Below are 20,700 nucleotides of genomic sequence, written 5' to 3'. Positions count from 1 at the left end.
CAAGATGATGCGGAGGTGAATTAATCAAAGACGCGTCGCCTGGTTCAGCCTTGTCGTGACCCCGCGACGAGGCTGAATCTCCCTATCTCTACCCAGGTAGGTACCTACCGAGTCCAATTTTCCAACAAGTCCGCCATCAGGCCTCAGGCCTCATCAGGACTCATTAGGACTTGCGAAGAACTTGGAAACACTGAAAAGGGCATATCGTCCGGCGTGGCAGTGGTAACATCCGTGGTTTTCAACCCCATAATATAAGGTAGGTATCCATCTCTAATACCGAGGAAGGGTGCGGCATTTGCGAGGCTCTAGTTGTTCGTCTGTACACTTCTATGCCATCTTGGGTCGTGATAACACACACTAGCCCCTGGTTCTTCCCGTTTTCATGCCCCTTTTCTCGTGGGTACTGATCTAGCCTTCAGTGACAGCGACGACAGTACCACCAGTTGTCATCGTCTCAATTCATATACTTCTTCAATCCTCTCAACCGCTCCTTCGCCTTCTCCAGGACATCATCATTCTTACACACCGCAAACCTCATCCAATCCTCTGCCAAGTGCGCTCGTTCATCGGTGTAAAACTCACTCGGTGGTATTGCTGCCACGCCCAGCTCCATAATCAAAAACCACGACATCTTAAAGTCCCTGGGCCGGTCCTTGACGTGGTCCGGAAACTCGTACCCTTCAGGTAGCCTTACCTTGCTGAGATTCGCCAGAACAAAGTACCCGCCCTCGGGCACTGAGTACGGAATGCCCAACTCGTCAAAAACCTCACAGAACATGTCCATCTTCCCCTTCATCTCCGTGACCGCCTGGTCCCAGAACCCGACTTTGTCCGCCTGCTCGAATCCAATCGCCGCAGCCTCCTGTAGTGGAGACACGCTCGAATAGCATATCCGCGTATGTGCCGCGGCGACGTACTTGATCAATTCCGGCGGTCCGATCAGATAACCCACGCGCCAGCCGGTGGCGTAGAAATTCTTTCCTGCCGACCCGACCGTTAATGTGATCTTGGCGAGTTCTGGGGACAGCGTGGCGATCCTCGTGAAGGGAACGTAATACAGCCTGTCGTACACCTCGTCCGAGAGGATGATCACCTTGTGTTTCAAGCACAACTCGCCGATTTTTGTCAGCTCGTCACGGCTCAACACCTTGCCCACCGGATTATGAGGGGAGTTCAGCACGATCATTTTGGTCTTGTCGTTGAATGCCCGCTCCAGCTCATCCATGTCAATCCGCCAATTCGCAGCGCTGGACGTCCTCTCGGCGCCGTCTTCGGGTGGGTGCATGGGCACGTACCGGATCGTACCGCCGGGCATCTCGATATTACTCAGGTACTGATCGAAAAAAGGTTCAAAAATGATGACTTCGTCGCCTGGTTCGATGAAGCCCATGAAAGCGCTCAGCATGCCTGTTAACAATAATCAGCCATGACACGCTCTCTTGTCTCTTCCCGGACGGTGGCTTTTTCTGTCTCCGACTCCCATCTTTGCGTCCTGGCCGAACCGCCATCGCGAAATGTCGAAGAAGAGGTCCAACATACCCTCATTAGCCCCCGTCGTAATCGTAACTTCTGTCTCCGGATCCAAGGTTCTTCCGAAGAATGGACTGTATGCCTCTGCAATGGCCTTCTTCAGCCTCGGCCGCCCCTTCGTCGGGGAGTACTGGTTACACTCGACTCTATCCAAAGCGCTTTTCGCCGCGTCGATGATGAATTGTGGAGGATTGTAGCCGCTAGCACGCACAACCGCATCAGCCCATCCCTCGAAAAGTCATGCACTCCTTGTGAGGTTGGGTTATTCGTGCGTACTCACAAAAACCCTTGGCCCATGTTAACAATGGGCTGGACCGGACTTGCGGCCGCAGCCTCGTTAACTATACTCCATACATCCTGCTTTTGACCTGCAACGCGTTTGGCGGGAGCGTATTTGACGGACATTCTGGCAGACGAAGAGAGGCTGCGAGTAGGACTCCGATACTGGGAGTGGTTGTTCGTGACAGACAATCGGTCGCAGAGGGAAGTGAACGTAGGACAGATATCGGCGTTCGTGCGAAGGGTGGGACGGGTCGCAGATCGGATGAGTGCTGCTGTTGATGTTGACAGAGAGATTTTCATGAGGACTCGGTTCTAAACGAAAGATCGCATGTGATACGAGGTACTGGTGAAGAAGAATCCTAGGTGAGACTTGATTGACGAGCAAAAGGCGTGGGGAAATTGTGTATTGCGATTTCGGACGATGCACACGATGATGCCATTTCTTGGATCAGCGAACAGAGCAGCCTCAGCAGCCTCATTCACCTCCTTGAACTTGACCGAGATATCACGGCGCAGGATATCAAGAGTTCAAGTTTACTCGTAGAGATAAGGCACAATTTGTTGTGAATGGATTCTGTTCATTCAATTCGTCGTCACGGTCATGTTTTAAGTACAATCCAACACCATTCCAGGTTCCCATCTCTTGATGCCTACCCAATCGGACCCCAGGCACAATAACCAGCCTTGGACGCCAATGACAATGCCGATCATTCAACACCCATATGCACAGCTCTATCGCATCATGTACTCCAATACAAGATCCAATCGATCCCGAGGAGACATATCGACACTCACGCGCGACCCCGTCTTTTCCTGCTGTAAAACACCAACTTCCTGGAGTTGCAGTTTCCATCCTGTTCCTCCGAGACGGGAATCCATGCCTGCGATATCACCTCCTAAGCATATCGCACGCTGTTCCCTCTATTATTGCCACCGAACCCTCCAGCACCGCCGTAGCCTCCTTGAGGCCATTCATATTGCGGTGGTTGATTTGCCCAGTAACTTTGCGGCATCTGACTGGGCTGCGATATCCAGGCATTGCCATTGCTAGGGCCGTACCCGCGGTTTTGCATCTGTTGCGGCACCGGCGGGCCATCCCAGCCGCGATTTTGCCTCATATTTTGATTCCGCTGTGCAACTGCCGCCATTTGTTTACTCGACCTTGGTCGCCTGCATGCTCGGACGCAGCAGCCCAAAATGGCCAGAAGTAGAAGGCCACCCAGTGCACTGGCGAGGGCAATGACGAGCGTTTTGTTGTGGTCGATCCACGACTTCACTTCCCCGCCAACAGTGCTGCCTTTACATACGCCGTTTTCGCAATTTCCATCGCCTCCGCAAGGTGTCCCATCTAGAAAGTTTTGTTGCATGCTGTAACACACATTCGCTCCGAAGTCGGGACTCGCGCAGCTGATGGAACATGTCTGGCTGTTACAGGCATATGTGTCGTTGTCTGAGGTGTAACTGCCCATCAAGGTCTTACATTGCAGGTCACGGCTGGTACATTGACCACTCGCACATTTCAGGCCGGTCGTGTTTCCACTCGTGCAGCCAGTACCATCTGGAGCAGTCGTATCTGGAGGACATGTTCCATTGGTGCCCGAGCATGTCTCTGCGGGGTCACATACACCGGTGCTTGCACGGCACACCGTGCCTACACCAGCGAACTGACATTGAGATGTGCAGCATCCTTCGTTGCTGGGATCGCAGACTGCACCTGAATTGAACTTGCAGGTGGTGGGGTTGCAGCAGGTATTGCCACTGCAGCCTTCATCACCACCACAGTCGCAGTCTTCTCCTTCCTCGACGATACCGTTGCCGCACTGATTACCGGTGATAGTGACAACACCCTTGTTATCCGTAAGACAGCTCGACTGGACCGAGTTGCGACCCAACGCACTGCAGATGTTGCCAACCGAACAGGGCGAGAAAGTTGTGATACCAGGGCTCGAGTAAGGGTTCATCATGTACTGAGCATTGGCATCGCACGATGATGACGACAGAGGGCAGCATTGCCCAGAGTTGACAGTGTTGGCATCTGCACATGTGCTCGAGTCACAATCGTGAACAGCGCCAAAGGTGTGCCCCGATTCATGAGCAAACACCTGCCACTCAGTAGATGTCTTTGCAATGACATTAGCGCCCGTAACACTTTGAGAAGTGCCACTAGTATCTGTCTGAGAGGTCGAGCCGGTGTTGCAAAGCTGTCCGAGCCATGCGAGACCAACCTCGGCACCCGTATTGCAAGTCGTGAAAAGCGACCAGTAAGCATTGCTATCTCCTCGTTGACCTCGCCATTGCGAAAAGAGGTTCAGCCGTTGAGTCATGTCAGTACTGCCACTGCAGCCCACATTCCAGGGTGTCTGAGCAGCCGCCGTTCCGGGACACTCGGCATCAGATATGGTCAAATTTCTCAGACCCAATGTGATGTTGAAAGTCGCCTGATATAGATCGGACGCTGTGTTGACCTGGGTAATAATATTCTGTCGCACACTGTCCGTCGAATTAAAGCTGGCAGTGTAGGTGCAGTCAGTTGCAACACCAATCAAAGCTACCTTTCGTGTGGTAGGACAGCCGGCTGTGCTACCGATCGAGTCCTTAAGATTAACACCAGCCGAATTACCATTCCCAGCACCACCACCATCAATGTTCTGGCGCTTGCCAAGCAGGTTGGAGATGGACATGGAACCCCAATATCCGTCATCGCGCTTGAGCATCAGATCCCGAAAGAGAGGATGCTCAGGGTTCGTGTTGAAGGGAAGCTTGTCGGAAGCACAGGTGAGGTCGGCACTCCGCTTCAGATCTCGATGTGTTTGTCGGCTGACATCGGTATCCCGCCAAACGGCCATGTACTCGTCTTCGTCCTCTTGGAGCTCTGGGTCCAGCAGATGTTTGGTGGCCATGTAAGTGGACTTCATCTGGATGTGATGATGGTTGCCCATGATTGTGAAAGCGCCTTCGAATAATGGTCGTACGCCATCTCTTCTCACAACGACCCTTGCCCAACCAACGTGGGTAGAGAGGCCGTCCTCATCAACCACAAATGATCTGCCCTGAAAGACCTTGTAGTCCTCCCGCTGCATCTTCTCCACCTGTCTAACATTTCCATCTTTATCAACAAACTCGACGTACGACTCGTCATGGAGGATGTCATGATTCGGTTCTAAACTTAGGCGGACATGTTCGGAGTTTTTGTGAAGGTCAAAGGTAAGGTCGAAACGAGAGGAGGCATGGACTCGTTGTGACGGGGTATGTATCCGAGGGTTTTCAATTAATGTGAGGTAATTTAAAGGATTTCGTGACTTTGAGTGCGCATCAGTGAAAGGTGATAGGAGGAGTAATGATGTCGCTAAGGTAGCGAGCTGGTGAAAGAGGCGCATTGCGCCGGGGTTGTGAATGACTGTCGATGGTCAATTACGACTGCATGTGAGCGATGAAGCGCGTGATTTAGTGAGCGACAATAATGATGGCGTCGGTGAGAAAACTGGCGGGTTGACGGTGAATGTGAGGCCGTAAGGTGCGGTCAGATGGGATGAAAGGCTGAGGTCTCGGAAGGCTGGGGGATTTGGATATGGAACCTGAGACGGTTTGAGGATAAAGGAGTAAAAGAGGGAAGTTGTTGGCCGACTACATAGAATATTGAGAGACGAACAAACGATGGAGGGTCGGGCGAACAATGAGAGACAAGAATATGTCTACGAATGCCCAGGCGGATGAGTCGGGCTATTGTTGCAGACGTAGATGGTGAGGGTTGCAAAGGTGAGTGGAGGTAGAGACCGGACCAGGACGAGGAGGAGCAGTAGCCGTGTCCTTGCAGTGGCTTGCAGTCTGACCGAAACAGGCGGTGCAGTCTGTTCACAGGCACCGACGGCGCCTCCATCATTTGTCTCCATGACCACCGAGCCACCCACATCTAGGGCTAGTAGACTACCTGAACTAGGCTATTGAGGCTGAGCAACCCCCCAAAGGCTTGGCTCTTGACGAATCTGCGGTCCGGCCAAGAGACGCTAGGTAAGTACCATGATGGCACCATGATGGCACCATCGGTTCATCAATGCTAACCCGGATTTATGCAGCCTTTGGGATCATACAGTATATCATCAGGCCAGCCTTACTACAGTCACACATGATTACAATAATCATGGCTGATGTGAATCAAAATAGTATCCATATGGACCTACACAAACCCGAGTCTCTCTGCATACTACCTCCAACGTACCTCTCAGCCTTGCCAGCCGTTCCCGCAACTGTCACACTATCAATCAGTCTCCATAATTGATAGGTTTATACTCCATGATGCTCCGTATGCTGAGCATAAAGACTTGGTTTCAGGCTCTTCGAACCATTTTGACACACGGACCAGAGCACTTCCGCAAGCTAACCGCTAATCGTCGCCCATCATACTCCGTACAAAAGGAACCGATATCAGTATGGTCCATTACTACATTCATGATGCTATGATTTCTGCTATCTGTCCCTTCTGCGCCGTCATCGTCCACTTTATTAAGCCGCCTCGGTCTCGACGCCTGGTTCTCTTCCACCCAATCCACCCATACCAAGCCTCTTCTTGAGCTTGCTCATCCCGATCTTGGCCTCATCCGTTGCAAACCTGACGTTCCTCGCCGGTGTCCACTGCGCCAAGCCCCGATGCTTACGCTCTTCCGCTCGCTTTCCGGCTTTCTTTTCCCACTTGGAGTCTCTCCTTGCCACGGGCTGCACCGAGTTCGTCGATCCCTCGGTCATGGTGGTATAGTTGGTATCGGTCGTGGCCATGGTGTCACCACTGGGACGCGGCTGTCGATCTCCGTCGACATGACCATCCTGCACATTCTCACGTGCATTCTTTTGAAATCCACCCTCTGGAGCATTGCTGGCATCCGTTATGCCCAGATCAGAGGATGAACTCGAATCATAATCCACGTTATCGTTGTCCTCATCGTCTGACGGAGCATAAGGGTCGTGTGGTGGCTCATCTTTGCCAGGCTCGGCAATCTTCTCGTGGTTCTTGTTGGTATAAGCTCTGGGATCGTGACTGAAAGCACCTGACCAGTCCTCTCCGCTCTTGCTGAGCCACTTGCGCTTTTCCCTCTCGGAAATCTCTTGCTTGAGCACATCGCGACCTTCAGTCAATGAAGCCTCGTGCATCTGCTGAATGTTTTCAGGCACCTCGGCCTCGACCACGCGCTGTCGAACACCTTCAGTCAAGCAGCATTCAAAGGTTTCAAACGTCTCGCGGGAGTCGTTGTCGACAATGAAGTCCCGGTGAGATTCGTCCATACCCGCCTTGAAGCGCCCTCGGAATTGGAGTCTACCGACCTCCTCCAAGTCCTCGAGTCCACAGTCTTTGAAAGCATTCGCATTTTCCTCGGTAATGTAGTTCTGCACCAGTCGGTTCCCATTCTTGGTCTGCCAGATCGGAATATCAATGGGCACCTCCTCATTGTCCACCACGTTCTGTAGCCAGATACTTGAATATGCCGCGGCACCGCGCTTACCAGTAACGTGGAATTCAAAGATGACGGGTGACCGATAACGATATTTGACAGGCAGTCGGACATGGTGATTATTTTCGGGAGACACATCGAAATACACACCTTCGCCACTCTCAGTCTTATGGCATCGATCTCTTGGGATCTTGCCTATACTACCGCCAGTGCGCAGCTTGAGCTTCGTGTTGTGGTTCCAGCCCTTGGCGACAATTTGGCTGGAGAGGACCTCGAATGTGCCGACGTCCCATCCTAGCATGTTTGGAGGCAGCCGAGTCTCTACACTTCGGAACAGCAGAGAGATCCTAATCCGTCCGAAACCAATGCCACCGTCGAGTGGGTACCATCTTGTCACTTGAGAGCTGGTGGTCAGAATGTCAGACAAGCGAAGAGGGACAACACCCAAAATTGGGTCATGTTCACGATTTCGTTGGTCACGGACAGTGACGGTGACAATGCCAGATCTCCAGTCACGCATGAATCGCTCCGTGCCGGCGTTGAAGATGGGCTTGCTGCTGACTGCCTTGGCTCGAGTGCGGTAGACTAGAGCATCATTGATCAAAATCGTGCAGTACGAGGTGGGTAATTCTGTTCTTGTCAGCTTGACGTTGCTCGACTTCGGGGATGTACTCACTGCTTGATTCTTCATCAGTACCCTCTCCATACGGCTTGGCAGGTTCAAATTCTCGGCCCTTTCTGTTTCCTTCGCTACCCTTGATGTTCTCCAGTTCCAAGTTGACAATCTGGTGGACGATGACGCTCAGAACACCGCTTGGCCACAGTGGATCCGGGGGAGTATGTGCAACGGCATCGGCATCCTCGGTATCCAGGTTGCCCTTCTCATCTTGGAATTTGTCATCATGCTTGAGCTGATCAGGCAGGTTCTTGTCCTTGCCATCAGTTCGCAGAGCCGGTCGGAATTTGGGCTTGCCGAAGTAGCCAACTTCCCAGTGCAGCTCACCAGGCATCTCGGATCCGTCTTGGACACCAGCGAGTTTCGAGATCTGCGGGTACATCTTGCCGGGATGTTGAATCATTTTCTGCATGGACAGTTCGACTTTGCCGACCATGTCATCTGCGGAGTTACGGTCTGAATCCCACAGCTCAACACTGAGTTGTTCATCAGCTTTGACTAGGTCGGGTGTCACGAGCAGTGCTGTCGTCTCCTCCCATATTGGATTAAGGTCATCAGTGATGACACGAGTGCAGTACATCGGCTTGCCGTATTTGGAGAACGACAAATTGATATAGGGGTCGCTTCCGCCGTGCTTGCTGCCACGACGGTCTTGCTTGCTGAGTCCAATGGCACGATGAATTCGAATCCACATGACGCCAATAGCTTGGACGTCTTTGGTGATGTCATCTCCTTGCAAGATAGACTTGAGATCAATCTGCATCGACTTTGGGGCGACGTACATGCTGGCAGCCGCACCAATTGCATAGTTCACGAAGTTGGAAATCAGAGGCAAGTTGAGGATGTTAACCCCACGCTTCACCATCGGGATGCACCCTGCCTGAACATGGGGTACACCCATTAGCGTGAAAGTGAGGCTCTTCGCAAAAGGCGGCTCCGGTGTCATCTGTAGTCGGAGTCGAACAGTTCCGACAAGCTCCTGGAGTTCAACAAAGATTGGCAATGGCACGCCAACCAGCCCCTTGACGCCAAGATAGAAGACGAGGTTCATGTGCATGTTTCTTGCACGTGCAGATGTACTCTGGCCAGAGGGTTTGGCATGGTAAGCGAACGCGATTTCGAGGTTGTAGTAATCGCCACCTTCCTCGTCAGCCGCTGCTTCTTGGGGATCTTTTGTCTTCTTGTTCTCTTCGTGGATGCTCTTCTTGAGATCTCCCACTCTAGAGTCTGGGAGCGCGCGCAAGCTGAGGATTCGAATTGGATTATTGCCCTGGTCGATCTCTGCGACCCGGACATTGTTGATGACACCTGGCACCGATGCTTGCATGACATCTTCGAGGGTGTCAGCCACGGCGGCAAACATGTCGGGGTTGATCAGACCCCACACGACAGCGAGGAATGTGTTCATCCATTCGACCGATTCAGGTAGGAGGTTTGCAGTGGCCTGCGAAAATTAGCAGCTGGTAGATGTCAAAAGGTCGACGATGGTCGTACCGTTTCACCTCGACTTTGTTCACTAGACCATTCGACTTCGCGACCACTTCTGACAACCTCTTTCATCCACAGCCAGACGCCGGAGGCAAGAGACATGCCCAATGGTATCAAACCTTTGAGAGAGCCACCGAACATCTTGCCCAGGATGACAACGGAGAGTAGAATGGCAAGGCAAAGACCGCCAGCACGCTTCTCCAGAGCTTCGAACATTGGCTCATAGCTGACCGAAGGTGTAGGGTGGAATAGAATATTGGTCTTCTCCCCATGGATGGGCACGTCTGAAGTGCTACCCTCGGCAATTGGGTCTGGCGGTGCCGTAATGTCCTGCTTCTCTTTATACTCGGGATGCTTCTGGGATGCATCTGTTGCGACTGTTGTCGGTTTACCTAGATTCGCGTTGGGCACTGATAGCTGCGCCGAATTAGCAATTGAAAGCAGGACCTGGATGCCATCCGTACCTGAGGGTTATCTGCTCTTTTCATGTACTCTTTGCCGACATCTGCGATTACGATATCTTTTCCCGTGACTGGGTCTGTAACTGTTTTCCCCTCCTTCTTTGGCGCCTCGCTTTGATGAGGAGTGACTTCACTAGAGTACTGTGCATTTCGTTGTCCGGCGGTCTTTGAGTCAATCTCTTGGTCTCTTTTCGACTTGTCTCGGTCGAGGTTCGCAATGAATTGGTTGACGGTTGGGATTTTGTTTGTACCACTCCACGGCTTGCCCGACCTCTGCTGTTCGGCAGCCATATTGTGCTGGAATTGGCACCGGTACAGTCAAGCAAGGGGTTCAAAGGACAATTGAAAGTGTGATACCAATGATCATCTGCTTGAGAATGAACTCCAGGTGATGGATGGAGGACTGAAAGGAGTGAGAAGGGGAAGGAGAATGTGAAAAGAGCTTTGAAAGACAGACCAGGATTGTGAAATTGTCCGCAATGAATGGAAAAGGCTGCGTGTTCCTATGATGCAGGGTTGATCAGTTATACGTCAGTGACGTCAATGTACATTTTCAGCTGGAAAGGACACCAAGTGCGTCAAAGGGGGTGCCCAGTGGGTGCCCGGACGTGTAAACCAAGCCCCAAGAAGCCCCGCTACAGGCCTCTAAGGATGGCTAAACCACGCGTGGAATCTCGCTAGCCCGGCCATCGACAGCCGAAATCTTGAAATCAGTCGGCTTAGAGCTTTTAGACAAGCCCCTAAACCAGCCACGACATGCATGTGTTCTCCGCCAAAGCTTTAGCCACTGACATCGGTCGATTTGCCCTAAATGATCGTCGTCTAAGTGGTCCTCGTCTCGAGAACAGACGAGTAGACTCCCCGTTCGCAGCTTGCATACGTGATACTCCCGAACACCATAATCACGATTAATTGCCCATCCACATTAGCATATCATGAACTCGACGAGTCCGACCACACTCTGCTCCCACCCATCCATGTCTCTTGAACAAAACCCTCCTCATTCAAAACCACAAAGTCCGCCCTCCGCCCGGGTTCCAGCTTCCCTCTTTTACTCTCCGACATCATGTTGGCTATATTCTCCGTGACGCATTGCACGGCTTCAGCAAGATTGCACCCGCTGAAAGCCACCGCATTCCGAACACATTCATCAAGGGTACAGCAGCTGCCAATCAGCGTATCTGTGCCCTCCATGGTCACTTTGTTGCCCTGCCTGTACTGATTCCCAGATATCTGCCCATGTCCGGGATGCACGCCATCAGGCAGACCCGCTAGCTCAATACTGTCCGTGATAAAGACGCATTTCTGAGGCTCCGCTCGCATGCACAGTGTCAACACCGACGGATGCAGATGGATCCCGTCAGGAATGACCGAGAAGTAGCATTTGCCCGTCGTCATCAGCCCTGCGAGTCCCGGATTCCGGTGATGCAAAGGGCTCATGGCGTTGAAGACGTGAGTCAGCGCTCGAGCGCCCATCTGTACTGCGGCTAGGCCTTCTTCGTAGGTCCCTGCTGAATGTCCCAAGGAGATCACTATGTGCGGATAGTCTTCCTGTAGTTGGCCGATCAAGGCGGTGGCTCCTGGTAGTTCAGGAGCCAAGGTTATCAATTTGATGGTGTCGTGGAGATTACTGTCTTCGTATAATTTCGAAGGAGAAATCTCAGTAGGTATTTGCAAATAGCAAGCATTGTGTGCTCCTTTCTTGGACTTGTTGAGGAAAGGTCCTTCCACGTGGGCACCGAGCAAATCCGCTCCTGAGGCAAATGATCGTGGTCTCAGAACTGGGACTATCTTCACAGGTAGGGTCAGTTGCTGCACAACTGGCTGTTCCAGCTACTATGTTCCAGAGAGGGTAGAACAGAAGGAAAGGAGACAGATCTACCTGTTTCCATCTTTCCGCCGAAACCGTAGGTACCGTGGCCCACCAGCCAGTTACACCGAGAGAGCTCTCCATCTTGCCGACTGTCTCTAGCTTGCGCTCGTCTTCCTGCGGGTCACCGACCGCAGCCAGTTGCGTGAAATGAATACCTTGCATGCCATTGGTTTGTAGGTCCAGGTAGCCGGGAGCAACAATTCTGCCGTTTAGATCTATTCTCTCGACGCCGTCCTTCCGGTAGTAGTAGTTCGCTGTAATGATGCCTCTTTCGGAACTGAAGTAGAGGTCCTGGGCAACCAGTTCGCCGGAGATACAAAGAAGGCAGTTCGTGAAGCACTTCAAAGGCTCTTCCATAGCGAACACGGTTCAAAAGAGGTGGGCTTTAGATAATGGGAGACGGGTGACTTACAAAATGGCAAAGGTAGGATTTGTGCAGGGCGGAGATATTTATGCGGGAGAATAAGGCGGGGCATATTATAATCGACAACAGCAGTTTCTTGCACCCAGTTAAGCCATGTAGATGTACTTGTAGGATGCATCGTCAATGCAGGTCAATGCAATGTGACAGCACAACGAGCCGGTCCAATATGCAGGGAGCAGCAATGTGATATCATTGATCCCACAGAGGGTAGTAGAATTCTAGGTTGCCGCAGCCCGGTCGCTGGCCTCGATCTTCTCGGACCGTGGCGTCTTAGTCTCGAGAATCTCAACCCGAGGCTCTGTCTGTGACTGTATACTTTTGCTGTCGTCCTAAACATCCAGTCAGTCCTCCTCTACAGCCTTTGCAGGCCCCAGCATCCATTTTCCCATCGTCTCCTCTTCCGCTTACTTCTGCGCGCTGAAGTGCTTCTTGATCCCTTATTCCTGCCACGATCTAATCCGTCCGAGGTCGAGTCCGATACGGACAAGGTCTTTCTTTTCCTTCTTCCCCGCGTCGCAACTTCGTCCACATGGATTGTCATATCAACCTTGTCCTCCTCCCCTTCATCCGTCGAGCCGCTGCTCGATTCTTCGGCTTCAGAGGAGTTTGTCTCGTCTGAGGAAGAATTTATGTCCGAGTGGCGTATAGAATACTTGTGCGTGGTGATCTCTTCCTCCAATACTGCTCGAAACGTCACCTTCTTAGACGCGGGGAAGAACACCCGCCTACCAGGTATATCGGGGCTGGCACTGCTTGAGCAGACTGAGCGTCGACGTCCATATTGTAGCAGTGGAGAATTCTTGAGGATCGAATGTACACCGAATGGCAGGCACAAAGCGTATGGCATTTCAGGCGATCTATTTGTGGGCGAGCGTGATCGGCCAGGTGCCTTTGTCTGAGATCGTCTCGTTGGCGACGGGGCTGAAACGACTGGTGATGGTCTAAATGTCAGGTCGAAGGCATTGTTGAAGGTGTTCAACGTAGTGGGAGTCGCAGTATTGAGGTTGGTAGTAACTTGACCGCCGCTAAATCCATGGAAAGTAGGCGTCAAATTCGATGTCTGTAGTGACAACTTTGGCTTCTGTTGCTGTTTTCCTGGCGACATAGGCCCTGAAGCAGGCGCATTTTCGGGACAGAACACAGATGGAGGTGCCGAATTGACGTGAGATAGAAGGTGAGATATGGTTGCGGGCATTGATATCGTCAGCATAGTGGTTGTATTTTGGAAGCGGATCTGACGGCGCTGAATGGTCGCTCATCAAACGGCAGAGAATCAGCCTTCTTCCCAAAAGGCCATGCTCTTCCAAAAGCTCGTGACCAGGCGGAGCGGCTGACAGAACTCGCTCGCAAGGTAACTGTCTAGCAGCAAGGTGTAAGCACGAGGAACAGAGGTCTTTTATTTGACCTGGGCCCACCAGCGCCAGGCTCGAAGTAGTCCACTCAGGATCAACGAGTGCCCCAGATATCCGGTTGCCTCAGACTAAGCGTACCCAAGGCAAAACAGCAGCATAGGCAGCATTGTAAGTTGGATGGCGAGGGCATGAACCAGCTGATCTGGCTGGGGGCGCATATGAGACGTCATCCGGGCAAATGCCACGAAAAGTCGTCCTCATGCCGCCACACACGCTTGTGATGGCCATGGCCAAATTGGCATTGCCAACACCCGTCAGGTCCATTTTGGGCAACCGACGGACTTACCGTTTGCAAATGAATTCACGTTACCCAGCTGAGATCTGTACTTAGAAGACGGAAACTCAACAAATGGGGTAGGGACCGAACTAGTCGAAGGGAGGAAGCGACGAATTCAGGACCAAGCGGTCCGCAAGCACTAACCATTCTGGCGAAATGTGAGGTGTGCTTGCATGTCGTAACCGCCGAGGTCTATTTTCAGCATAGACTTTCCGGCTGCACGGCAATAGTTGAACGAAAATGGCGGCTATTGTGCAAGAACAGACGGGGGTCGTGAAAAGGGCGAAGAACGAGTGGCTGAGAGGATTGCAAGAGGTAGAATAGGCGAAGGATGAAAATAGGACAGCGAGTCAGCGACAGCCCCTGGCCCCTGCTTATCGACTGGTCGAGCCGACGAGGGCCTTATCAGTAGGCCAGCTTGCCAGCTCGCCAGCTCTCGGTGTAGGAAAAACTTGGGACCGAACGACGAATCATAGGAGACAGACAAGAAAGCCTCATTCGGAGTCGCCTTGAGGATTTCATAGCCACAGCCCAAGGGGCTGTGATTCTAGTTGCTCAACTGGTGGTATCTCTGATGGGCAGTCAATGCGAAGGATGGGATGACGTTGTGGCAGAGACTGCATCTTACCACTTCTTGAGTCTCGCTGTCCTCAGAATCCCATCCTTCAGCTACCTGAGTTTCGAAGTCGGCCTCATGCGGTTCAGCAACCCGAGAGCCAAGGTCGTTGGCGTCTTCAGAGTTGTCGGTGACTCTGAAGTCTCTGAGCACTTCATCCTGTCGACGAAACATTTTCCCGATATCTCGACCTTTGCTATCCTTCGTCTCCGCTGCCGTCTCTGCCATGTTGGTAGCTGCAACATTGATCAAGCTGAGGTTCCATCCTGCTTTTTCGTGGTGAAGCTTGCGAAACATTGGCACTAGCGCTTCTTCTACCAACCTCTCGGTGAGGGCCGAAGTCGTCTCGCTCAGACTAAAGACAAAAGTAGGCATGGGTGCTGACCGCGAGATGCGATGGAACGTCCTTGCTCGAACCCCATCAGGCCCAGGGGGTGGTCGAGGTCTTGTCGACAATCGTAATGTTCGTGGATGAGCCATCCACCGGCGAGAACGTGCCAAACCGTCATCACCAGCTTCTTCGTCATCCTCGAGAAGGTCCATGCGCATCCGGAGAAGCAATCTCTCTGCCAGCAGATGTAATTGCTTCTTGACCTGTTCAAATGTGTGGAGATACTTCATGTACGAGTCCTCTTGACTGATCTGCGACGGGATACGCTTGGCCTTCCCAACTTCGCTGTCGTCAATGCCGTGAATCAGTTCCCATACCTTCCAACCGATGCCCTTGAACGAGCCAGGGCCACCCAGGATATCTTCAAGCAGTTCCGGACCCATGCCCGGGTGGGAGCGAACGTCACGCACACTCACTGACTCCTTGGTCCCTCCGTAGAGGAGACCTTGAGAAAAGTGCCCGTCCCGGCCCAGAATTTGTGCTCTGATCTTCTGCGCCAGCTTGAAGCCAATCCCAGGTATTTTTCCAATATCATGACCATCGACAAACTGGGTCACACTGCTTGCAGTGGCTCCGACAGGTTCGAAAGGCGGCATAATTGTAGTTTGATTCTTCGGCTTATTGGCGTTGCCCACCAGCTTTGACAGCGTTTTATTCGTAGCAATCCCTACAGTCGAGGTGTATCCTTTCTGTGATTCCAGCTCATGGCGAAGATACCTCGCTAGATGTGAGCCTAGTGTAAGTCGTAACCGCAAGCGTTTTTCGTTCTCAGACAGACGTGCCGAATTCGGCGGTTCGCAGGGGTACGTCGGACCGAAGACGTGAGAAGCATCGTAGTCGAAGCCGGCAGTGGGATCCGCCCGGTCCAGGCAGAAGTAAGAATGGGAGAGGTCGTTGTGGTTCAAGAGGCTCAGGTTGTAGTCGACCATGTCCGTGCAATCTAGCCTGCAGCATCTGTCAGGAGTGAGTCGTCGTAAAAGGCAGCCACGTCACCTACCAGACCTCATCAAATCCCAGCCTCTCTGCCCTTCCACTCCATACACTTGACTGGAGGAAGCCGTAAAGGTCCTTTGACGCATCTCGAAATCGTGTCAAATCCTCACCGAGCACGATCACCGCTTCTGGGCAGACCTTCTTGGCTTCAGTAATCAACTGCAACTTGCGCAGACCGCGGCGTCGAGCCTCATAATTGCATGTCACCACGATCTGTTTCTGTTGGATAGCCAAGGGCACCGACTTCAGCGCAGGATTTTCATTTTCGACAACTGAAGCATAGAAGCAGTCATAGTCAAAATGGATGATTATCCGGCTGTCATGTCGCTGAAGCTTTCTGGCCATTTGCATGGTCTCTCGACGACGATGACGACGATGACGACGACAACATCATCATCGTTGTTGACGGGCATGCATTATGGGCGCATCTCACCAGTCGTCGCCGCAAACTTGGGAGGTGCGGCTGTTCTGATATCGAATGGAGATGGATGTGATCACAGATCTCCGAAAGGCGGAGAGGAATTTATCAACGGCGGCCACCGGCCGATCGCGTCGCGAAGCACGCGCCTCGGCCTAAATACCAGCAGGGTAAACATTGACATTTTCCACCGTCAATCCATATCTCTCACGATAAAAAGAACCTTCATGAAGTCGCGAAGTCCTTGGAGCTGACATATGCGCTTGCCCGCCGCTTTCAATATCTTCAATGTCTCAGGCGAATCCTTCATTCCCCGGCCGAAACGTTTATGCTTCGTCGAGTAAACTGCCCGATCGCACAGGATCTAAGCCTCCAGGACCCGCTGCTCCTCCACAGACATACACTCAATCAACCTTCGGGAGGCGCCCTGAACAGTCATATCCGTTCGGGCAGTCGACAGCGACTCACGCGCAGCATGGCGGGCAAGGCGTACGACAGAGTATGGAAAAAGAACCGAATGCGCTGAGCGAACTCAGCGAGGAACAAAGGGATGAGATCAATGAAGCAGTAGGCGTGGACCAGTTACTATTCTCAATTCGCGTCACTGACCTGGTGTTCTCTAGTTTTCTTTATTCGACCTTGACCGCGATCGACATTTAGACTACCAAGAGATGCGAATAGCTCTGCGCTCGTTGGGGTTCACCATCCCGAGACCCGAAGTTTCTCAAATAATGCACGCGCATGGCGTTCCGAAGCCGCAATTTAAGAGAGGGCCACCGGGGAAAGGACAAACAGCGTACCATTCAAGTCAGCTACTACTTCCTCAGAACGCGTTCCAGCGCGTCGCTGCGCAAAAGGTGTTCGAACGAGATCCCTCGGACGAGGTCGAACGCGCGCTGCTTCTGTTTGATCCAGACCAAAGGGGCTACATCGAAGTGGAAGACATACGGAGGGTGGCTCGAGAGCTTGGAGAGACCGGACTCGAGGACGAAGAACTACACGCCATGGTAGAGGAGTTTGACTACGACGGCACGGGCAGCGTTGCAAAGGAAGCGTTTTATACCATTTGTCTGCAGTGACGATTGCGATTGTTCGACTCCAGCGATAACGAAGCGATGATTTACCACGATCTGGACAACTGGCTCGGATTTCTGGTCTACTCATACCACTGGGAGCATTTGGTACTCCCTAATCTGTACGAATCTAGCTGTGTTGGATTCACAAAGGATGAAAGACCATCTTGCACTGTCTCACCATGGTAGCTGAACAGGACCTTCCTTTGCAGTCTCTTCGCCCATCACGACGTCCCAGTTCCCAATGTCGCTGGTCCCCCTTGGTGCCCAGTAGGAGCCGGTTATCTCTAGAGAGAAATCTTTCTCGATCCACTCGGCCAAAATACGGGCAGCATCTTTGGGGTCCAAGGCGCCACCGGCATCCCAGAATTTGTCGAAACCAACACCTTTGGTCATTTCAGTCCTCATGAAACTACGGATGTCAGCTTGGTCAAGAAGCAAATGTGACTCCTGATCTTGTGGCAAGATCTTACCTGGGATGGACGGATACTACAGCTATGCCTCGAGTTTTCAGATCGAAAGACAACTGCTTGGCGATCATATTCAAAGCCGCTTTTGAGCCATGGTGACCGAAATTACCTCCGCCCTCTTGTTCGTGTCTCAGGGTGATGGAGCCCGATTCCGAAGAGACCAGAACCACTTTGCCTCCTTTTGTCAATATGGAGGATTTTACCAGTTCTTGCACCACAAACACTGGCGCGACAGAAGAGAGGGTGTACATCTTTACTTCCTTTTCCCAATCTGCGTGGCCAAAGTCTTCTGTCGCAAAATATCCGGCAGTTATTATGCAAGTATTGATGATCTTGCCTTTGAGTGAAGAAGCCAGATCCAGGCCACAGCTGGGCTTCGACAGGTCGATGTTTGGGATCCAGGTGACATTATCACCGCCGAAGCCTGGAGGGGGATTGGACGACCTAGAGGTGGCATATACATTGTGGGAAAGGTTGTCGGCGTAATATAATGCCAGCTCCTTTCCCAGGCCACGTGTTGCACCTACGATCAATGTCGACGACATGGTGGATGGAGGAGTGCAGAACGTACTTTTTCAGAGCCACTGGGATGACAGACTCACCAGCTGAAATGTCAATTGCAATGGATGGCAGCATTGTTGAACGTCCTTATCTACGAGAATTGAATAATTGCGTGCTCCGATCGCGTAAACTGTGTGGTTCCTCTCAAGTGATATGTCCATGGACAATTACGTCAGACCCGCGCCGCGCTGATATGTGGAGATGGTCTCAGGTGCCTGAGGTGTCTGAGGACATGTTGTGAGGAACCAAACTGCAGCCAGTTTGTACAGTAACAAAAGATTTCGTAAAACACTAGACACTATCCTGGTTTGACCTGATCGATGAATGCGTGACACATTTCTTCCACGTCAACAATAATATCTTCGCGCTTCTGGACTGTCACACCAAGCCTCAATTGCTCCGATCCAGACCTTCCTTCCTCTAGACTATTGTCCTCAAGCCGAGAACAAACCTCTAGCAACGCTCCCTACGTCGCTCACGGACAGTTCCTTCCTAAGTGCAATACAGCGGACACAAGATGGCGGAAGCAGAGGAGACACCAGCACAAAGACAAGCCAGAATCCGGCGGCAAAAGCGAGAAGCGAAGATCACTGGTGCAGCAGCGGAAAGACTTGACAAAATCACTAGACTGAGCGGAAGGACTCCAGAGAGCAGTAAGCACATTCTGCAGACATCTCGCAAAATCAGCGAGAGTCTACCGACATTGTGCGCAAGCAACGACTGACCCGTAAATCTACAGTGCGAAATGACTCTCCTCTTGCTACGCCGCCTCGGTCATCAACACCGTCACAAGTTTCTGCTCCTGCATACTCGGCACAGAACGCCTCTGCAAACGCCACACCAGAACAAGTGAGGGCACAGGAAGAATTTCTCAAGGCAATGCTAAGACAACCCATGGAACAAGATGGGCAGACCCCACGACAAGAACCAGAGGACCCAATGTTCAAGATGCTACAGGCCATGATGGGAGGCATGGATGGCGCGTACGACCCAAACGTGCCTGGAGGGGGCGGAATGGGCAGCGGCTCCGGCATATCTCCCGATGACATATCAAAGATGACAGGAGTTCCATCCTTCCTGACCAACATGCTCATGGGAGGACAAAAGGCACCACCGACTCAAGCGGAAGCGCAAGCGACGAGGCTGTGGAAGGTGTTGCATGTCATTTTCGCGGTGATGGCTGGTCTTTATCTGGTCTTTTGCATCAAGAAAGCGACCGAGGCGTTTGGCGAGAATCCTCCGGCGCCAGCAACCTTCCAGAATCCCTTCATTGTGTTTGCGACAGGTGAACTACTCGTCCAAGGGAGCAGGGTACTTAGTAGCGGCCACTCGGGCAAAAGCGGAATCAGTCTGTGGATACAGATGCTCAGGGAAATTATCGGAGATGGAGCGATTGTGGTGTTCATGTTGGGTATAGCGTGCTGGTGGAAAGGAAGTATATAACACAGAGATATGATTCCGGAGATGTACCCGTAACAATCATGCACTGTGGCAGACAAAGCCGGCACATTCCTAGTAGGAAGCCGGTAAGATTTCGATGAAGCCTTGCCTGTGACAAATACGAGGAGAGAACATCTGAGTGGGAAGTCAATCAGACCACGGTGGTCCCCGGATCCTGCACATGGCTTGGAGGGATTTGCGGGCTTCTAGACCCTGGTGATGGGATCCAATCGCGGACCACTGGCAAGGAGCACCAGTTTGGGGGACGGATGGCAAGGCCAAGGAAGTTGGTTCTGGGTTCGCACTCGTGCTGTAGAGATATTCTTGGGTTGGGTGCAGGGATTTGACGGTGGACACCCGGAGGCTGAAATATGGTCGCCTCAGGCTCGGAGGCTTGATGCAAGCGGAGTGCTTGCCGTCGCCCGAAAAGAAATCCTTGCAGGGCCGCCAGGACGATCTCTCGAGGGGATCACCTACTACGTACCCACGTACTCGTACCTGACTGTAGTGCTGTAAAGGAAAAATGTATTGTGTAGCGACTTCAATTCGACCTGGTGAAGGACCGACATCTCAAGGTCTGAGGAGCATTGCCGTTGCTACTCGTGGGAGGCTGGCTTGGCAGACCAAGCCACCTACAAGCCAGCAACTTTGGTCACGATCATGCGCCTGCAATAAGGCAGTGTGAGCAGTCGACGATGGCGCAGGCCAAGGAGCAGTTCACGGATGAAAGGACGGATTGGAGGGTTGGAGGGGCACTGAAGGGCAAGTGGACGAGTTGAAATGCATCAATTTGCAGAGCTCCAGCTTTCCCCGCAGCGTGAATTGCAGCGCCCACCCGGCTCGAATCTTGGTCTGACGAAAGCTCGATGCAAAT

The 20,700-nt window shown here is 52.3% G+C and overlaps 9 protein-coding genes across 10 annotated transcripts; 2 read left to right on the top strand and 7 right to left on the bottom strand.

Moving 5' to 3' along the window:
* Positions 1-217: 217 nt before the first annotated feature.
* On the bottom strand, positions 218-2,189 carry PV05_11531. 2 transcript variants are annotated; one of them, XM_013455024.1, is made up of 3 exons: positions 1,811-2,189; positions 1,540-1,730; positions 218-1,407 (listed from the first exon to the last, which is right to left on the bottom strand). In XM_013455024.1, exons 1-3 carry the CDS (start codon positions 2,110-2,112, stop codon positions 455-457), a joined length of 1,446 nt encoding a protein of 481 aa, XP_013310478.1. In that variant the 5' UTR covers positions 2,113-2,189; the 3' UTR covers positions 218-454. The 2 variants fall into 2 exon arrangements, with proteins under 2 accessions (XP_013310478.1, XP_013310477.1); XM_013455023.1 differs by having other exon boundaries at positions 1,540-2,189.
* Positions 2,190-2,369: 180 nt separating this feature from the next.
* On the bottom strand, positions 2,370-5,560 carry PV05_11530 (uncharacterized protein). Its single transcript, XM_013455022.1, has one exon. It carries the CDS (start codon positions 5,187-5,189, stop codon positions 2,709-2,711), a length of 2,481 nt encoding a protein of 826 aa, XP_013310476.1. The 5' UTR covers positions 5,190-5,560; the 3' UTR covers positions 2,370-2,708.
* Positions 5,561-6,201: 641 nt separating this feature from the next.
* Positions 6,202-10,351, bottom strand: PV05_11529 (uncharacterized protein). The gene is made up of 4 exons (XM_013455021.1): positions 9,882-10,351; positions 9,424-9,834; positions 7,930-9,373; positions 6,202-7,883 (listed from the first exon to the last, which is right to left on the bottom strand). The coding sequence occupies exons 1-4, from the start codon at positions 10,167-10,169 to the stop codon at positions 6,313-6,315; spliced, it is 3,714 nt and encodes a 1,237-aa protein (XP_013310475.1). The 5' UTR covers positions 10,170-10,351; the 3' UTR covers positions 6,202-6,312.
* A 305-nt stretch (positions 10,352-10,656) lies between these two features.
* Positions 10,657-12,194, bottom strand: PV05_11528 (N-acetylglucosamine-6-phosphate deacetylase). Its single transcript, XM_013455020.1, has 2 exons — positions 11,761-12,194; positions 10,657-11,669 (listed from the first exon to the last, which is right to left on the bottom strand). Exons 1-2 carry the CDS (start codon positions 12,106-12,108, stop codon positions 10,812-10,814), a joined length of 1,206 nt encoding a protein of 401 aa, XP_013310474.1. The 5' UTR covers positions 12,109-12,194; the 3' UTR covers positions 10,657-10,811.
* A 145-nt stretch (positions 12,195-12,339) lies between these two features.
* PV05_11527 (uncharacterized protein) lies at positions 12,340-13,710 on the bottom strand. The gene has a single exon (XM_013455019.1). The coding sequence runs from the start codon at positions 13,383-13,385 to the stop codon at positions 12,528-12,530; it is 858 nt and encodes a 285-aa protein (XP_013310473.1). The 5' UTR covers positions 13,386-13,710; the 3' UTR covers positions 12,340-12,527.
* A 599-nt stretch (positions 13,711-14,309) lies between these two features.
* On the bottom strand, positions 14,310-16,341 carry PV05_11526 (uncharacterized protein). The gene is made up of 2 exons (XM_013455018.1): positions 15,869-16,341; positions 14,310-15,816 (listed from the first exon to the last, which is right to left on the bottom strand). Exons 1-2 carry the CDS (start codon positions 16,213-16,215, stop codon positions 14,412-14,414), a joined length of 1,752 nt encoding a protein of 583 aa, XP_013310472.1. The 5' UTR covers positions 16,216-16,341; the 3' UTR covers positions 14,310-14,411.
* Positions 16,342-16,486: 145 nt separating this feature from the next.
* On the top strand, positions 16,487-18,505 carry PV05_11524 (uncharacterized protein). The gene is made up of 2 exons (XM_013455016.1): positions 16,487-16,849; positions 16,906-18,505. Exons 1-2 carry the CDS (start codon positions 16,571-16,573, stop codon positions 17,359-17,361), a joined length of 735 nt encoding a protein of 244 aa, XP_013310470.1. The 5' UTR covers positions 16,487-16,570; the 3' UTR covers positions 17,362-18,505.
* On the bottom strand, positions 17,362-18,474 carry PV05_11525 (uncharacterized protein). The gene is made up of 2 exons (XM_013455017.1): positions 17,829-18,474; positions 17,362-17,767 (listed from the first exon to the last, which is right to left on the bottom strand). The coding sequence occupies exons 1-2, from the start codon at positions 18,368-18,370 to the stop codon at positions 17,533-17,535; spliced, it is 777 nt and encodes a 258-aa protein (XP_013310471.1). The 5' UTR covers positions 18,371-18,474; the 3' UTR covers positions 17,362-17,532.
* A 127-nt stretch (positions 18,506-18,632) lies between the features above and the next one.
* On the top strand, positions 18,633-20,431 carry PV05_11523 (uncharacterized protein). Its single transcript, XM_013455015.1, has 2 exons — positions 18,633-19,039; positions 19,126-20,431. The coding sequence occupies exons 1-2, from the start codon at positions 18,904-18,906 to the stop codon at positions 19,827-19,829; spliced, it is 840 nt and encodes a 279-aa protein (XP_013310469.1). The 5' UTR covers positions 18,633-18,903; the 3' UTR covers positions 19,830-20,431.
* The last annotated feature ends 269 nt before the right edge of the window (positions 20,432-20,700 follow it).

Source organism: Exophiala xenobiotica (assembly GCF_000835505.1).
Source record: "Exophiala xenobiotica strain CBS 118157 unplaced genomic scaffold supercont1.7, whole genome shotgun sequence".
In the NCBI taxonomy this organism is placed as follows: Eukaryota; Fungi; Ascomycota; class Eurotiomycetes; order Chaetothyriales; family Herpotrichiellaceae; genus Exophiala; species Exophiala xenobiotica.
The sequence above is the reverse complement of the archived record's forward strand: the minus strand, read 5'-3'. Positions and strand labels throughout refer to the sequence as shown.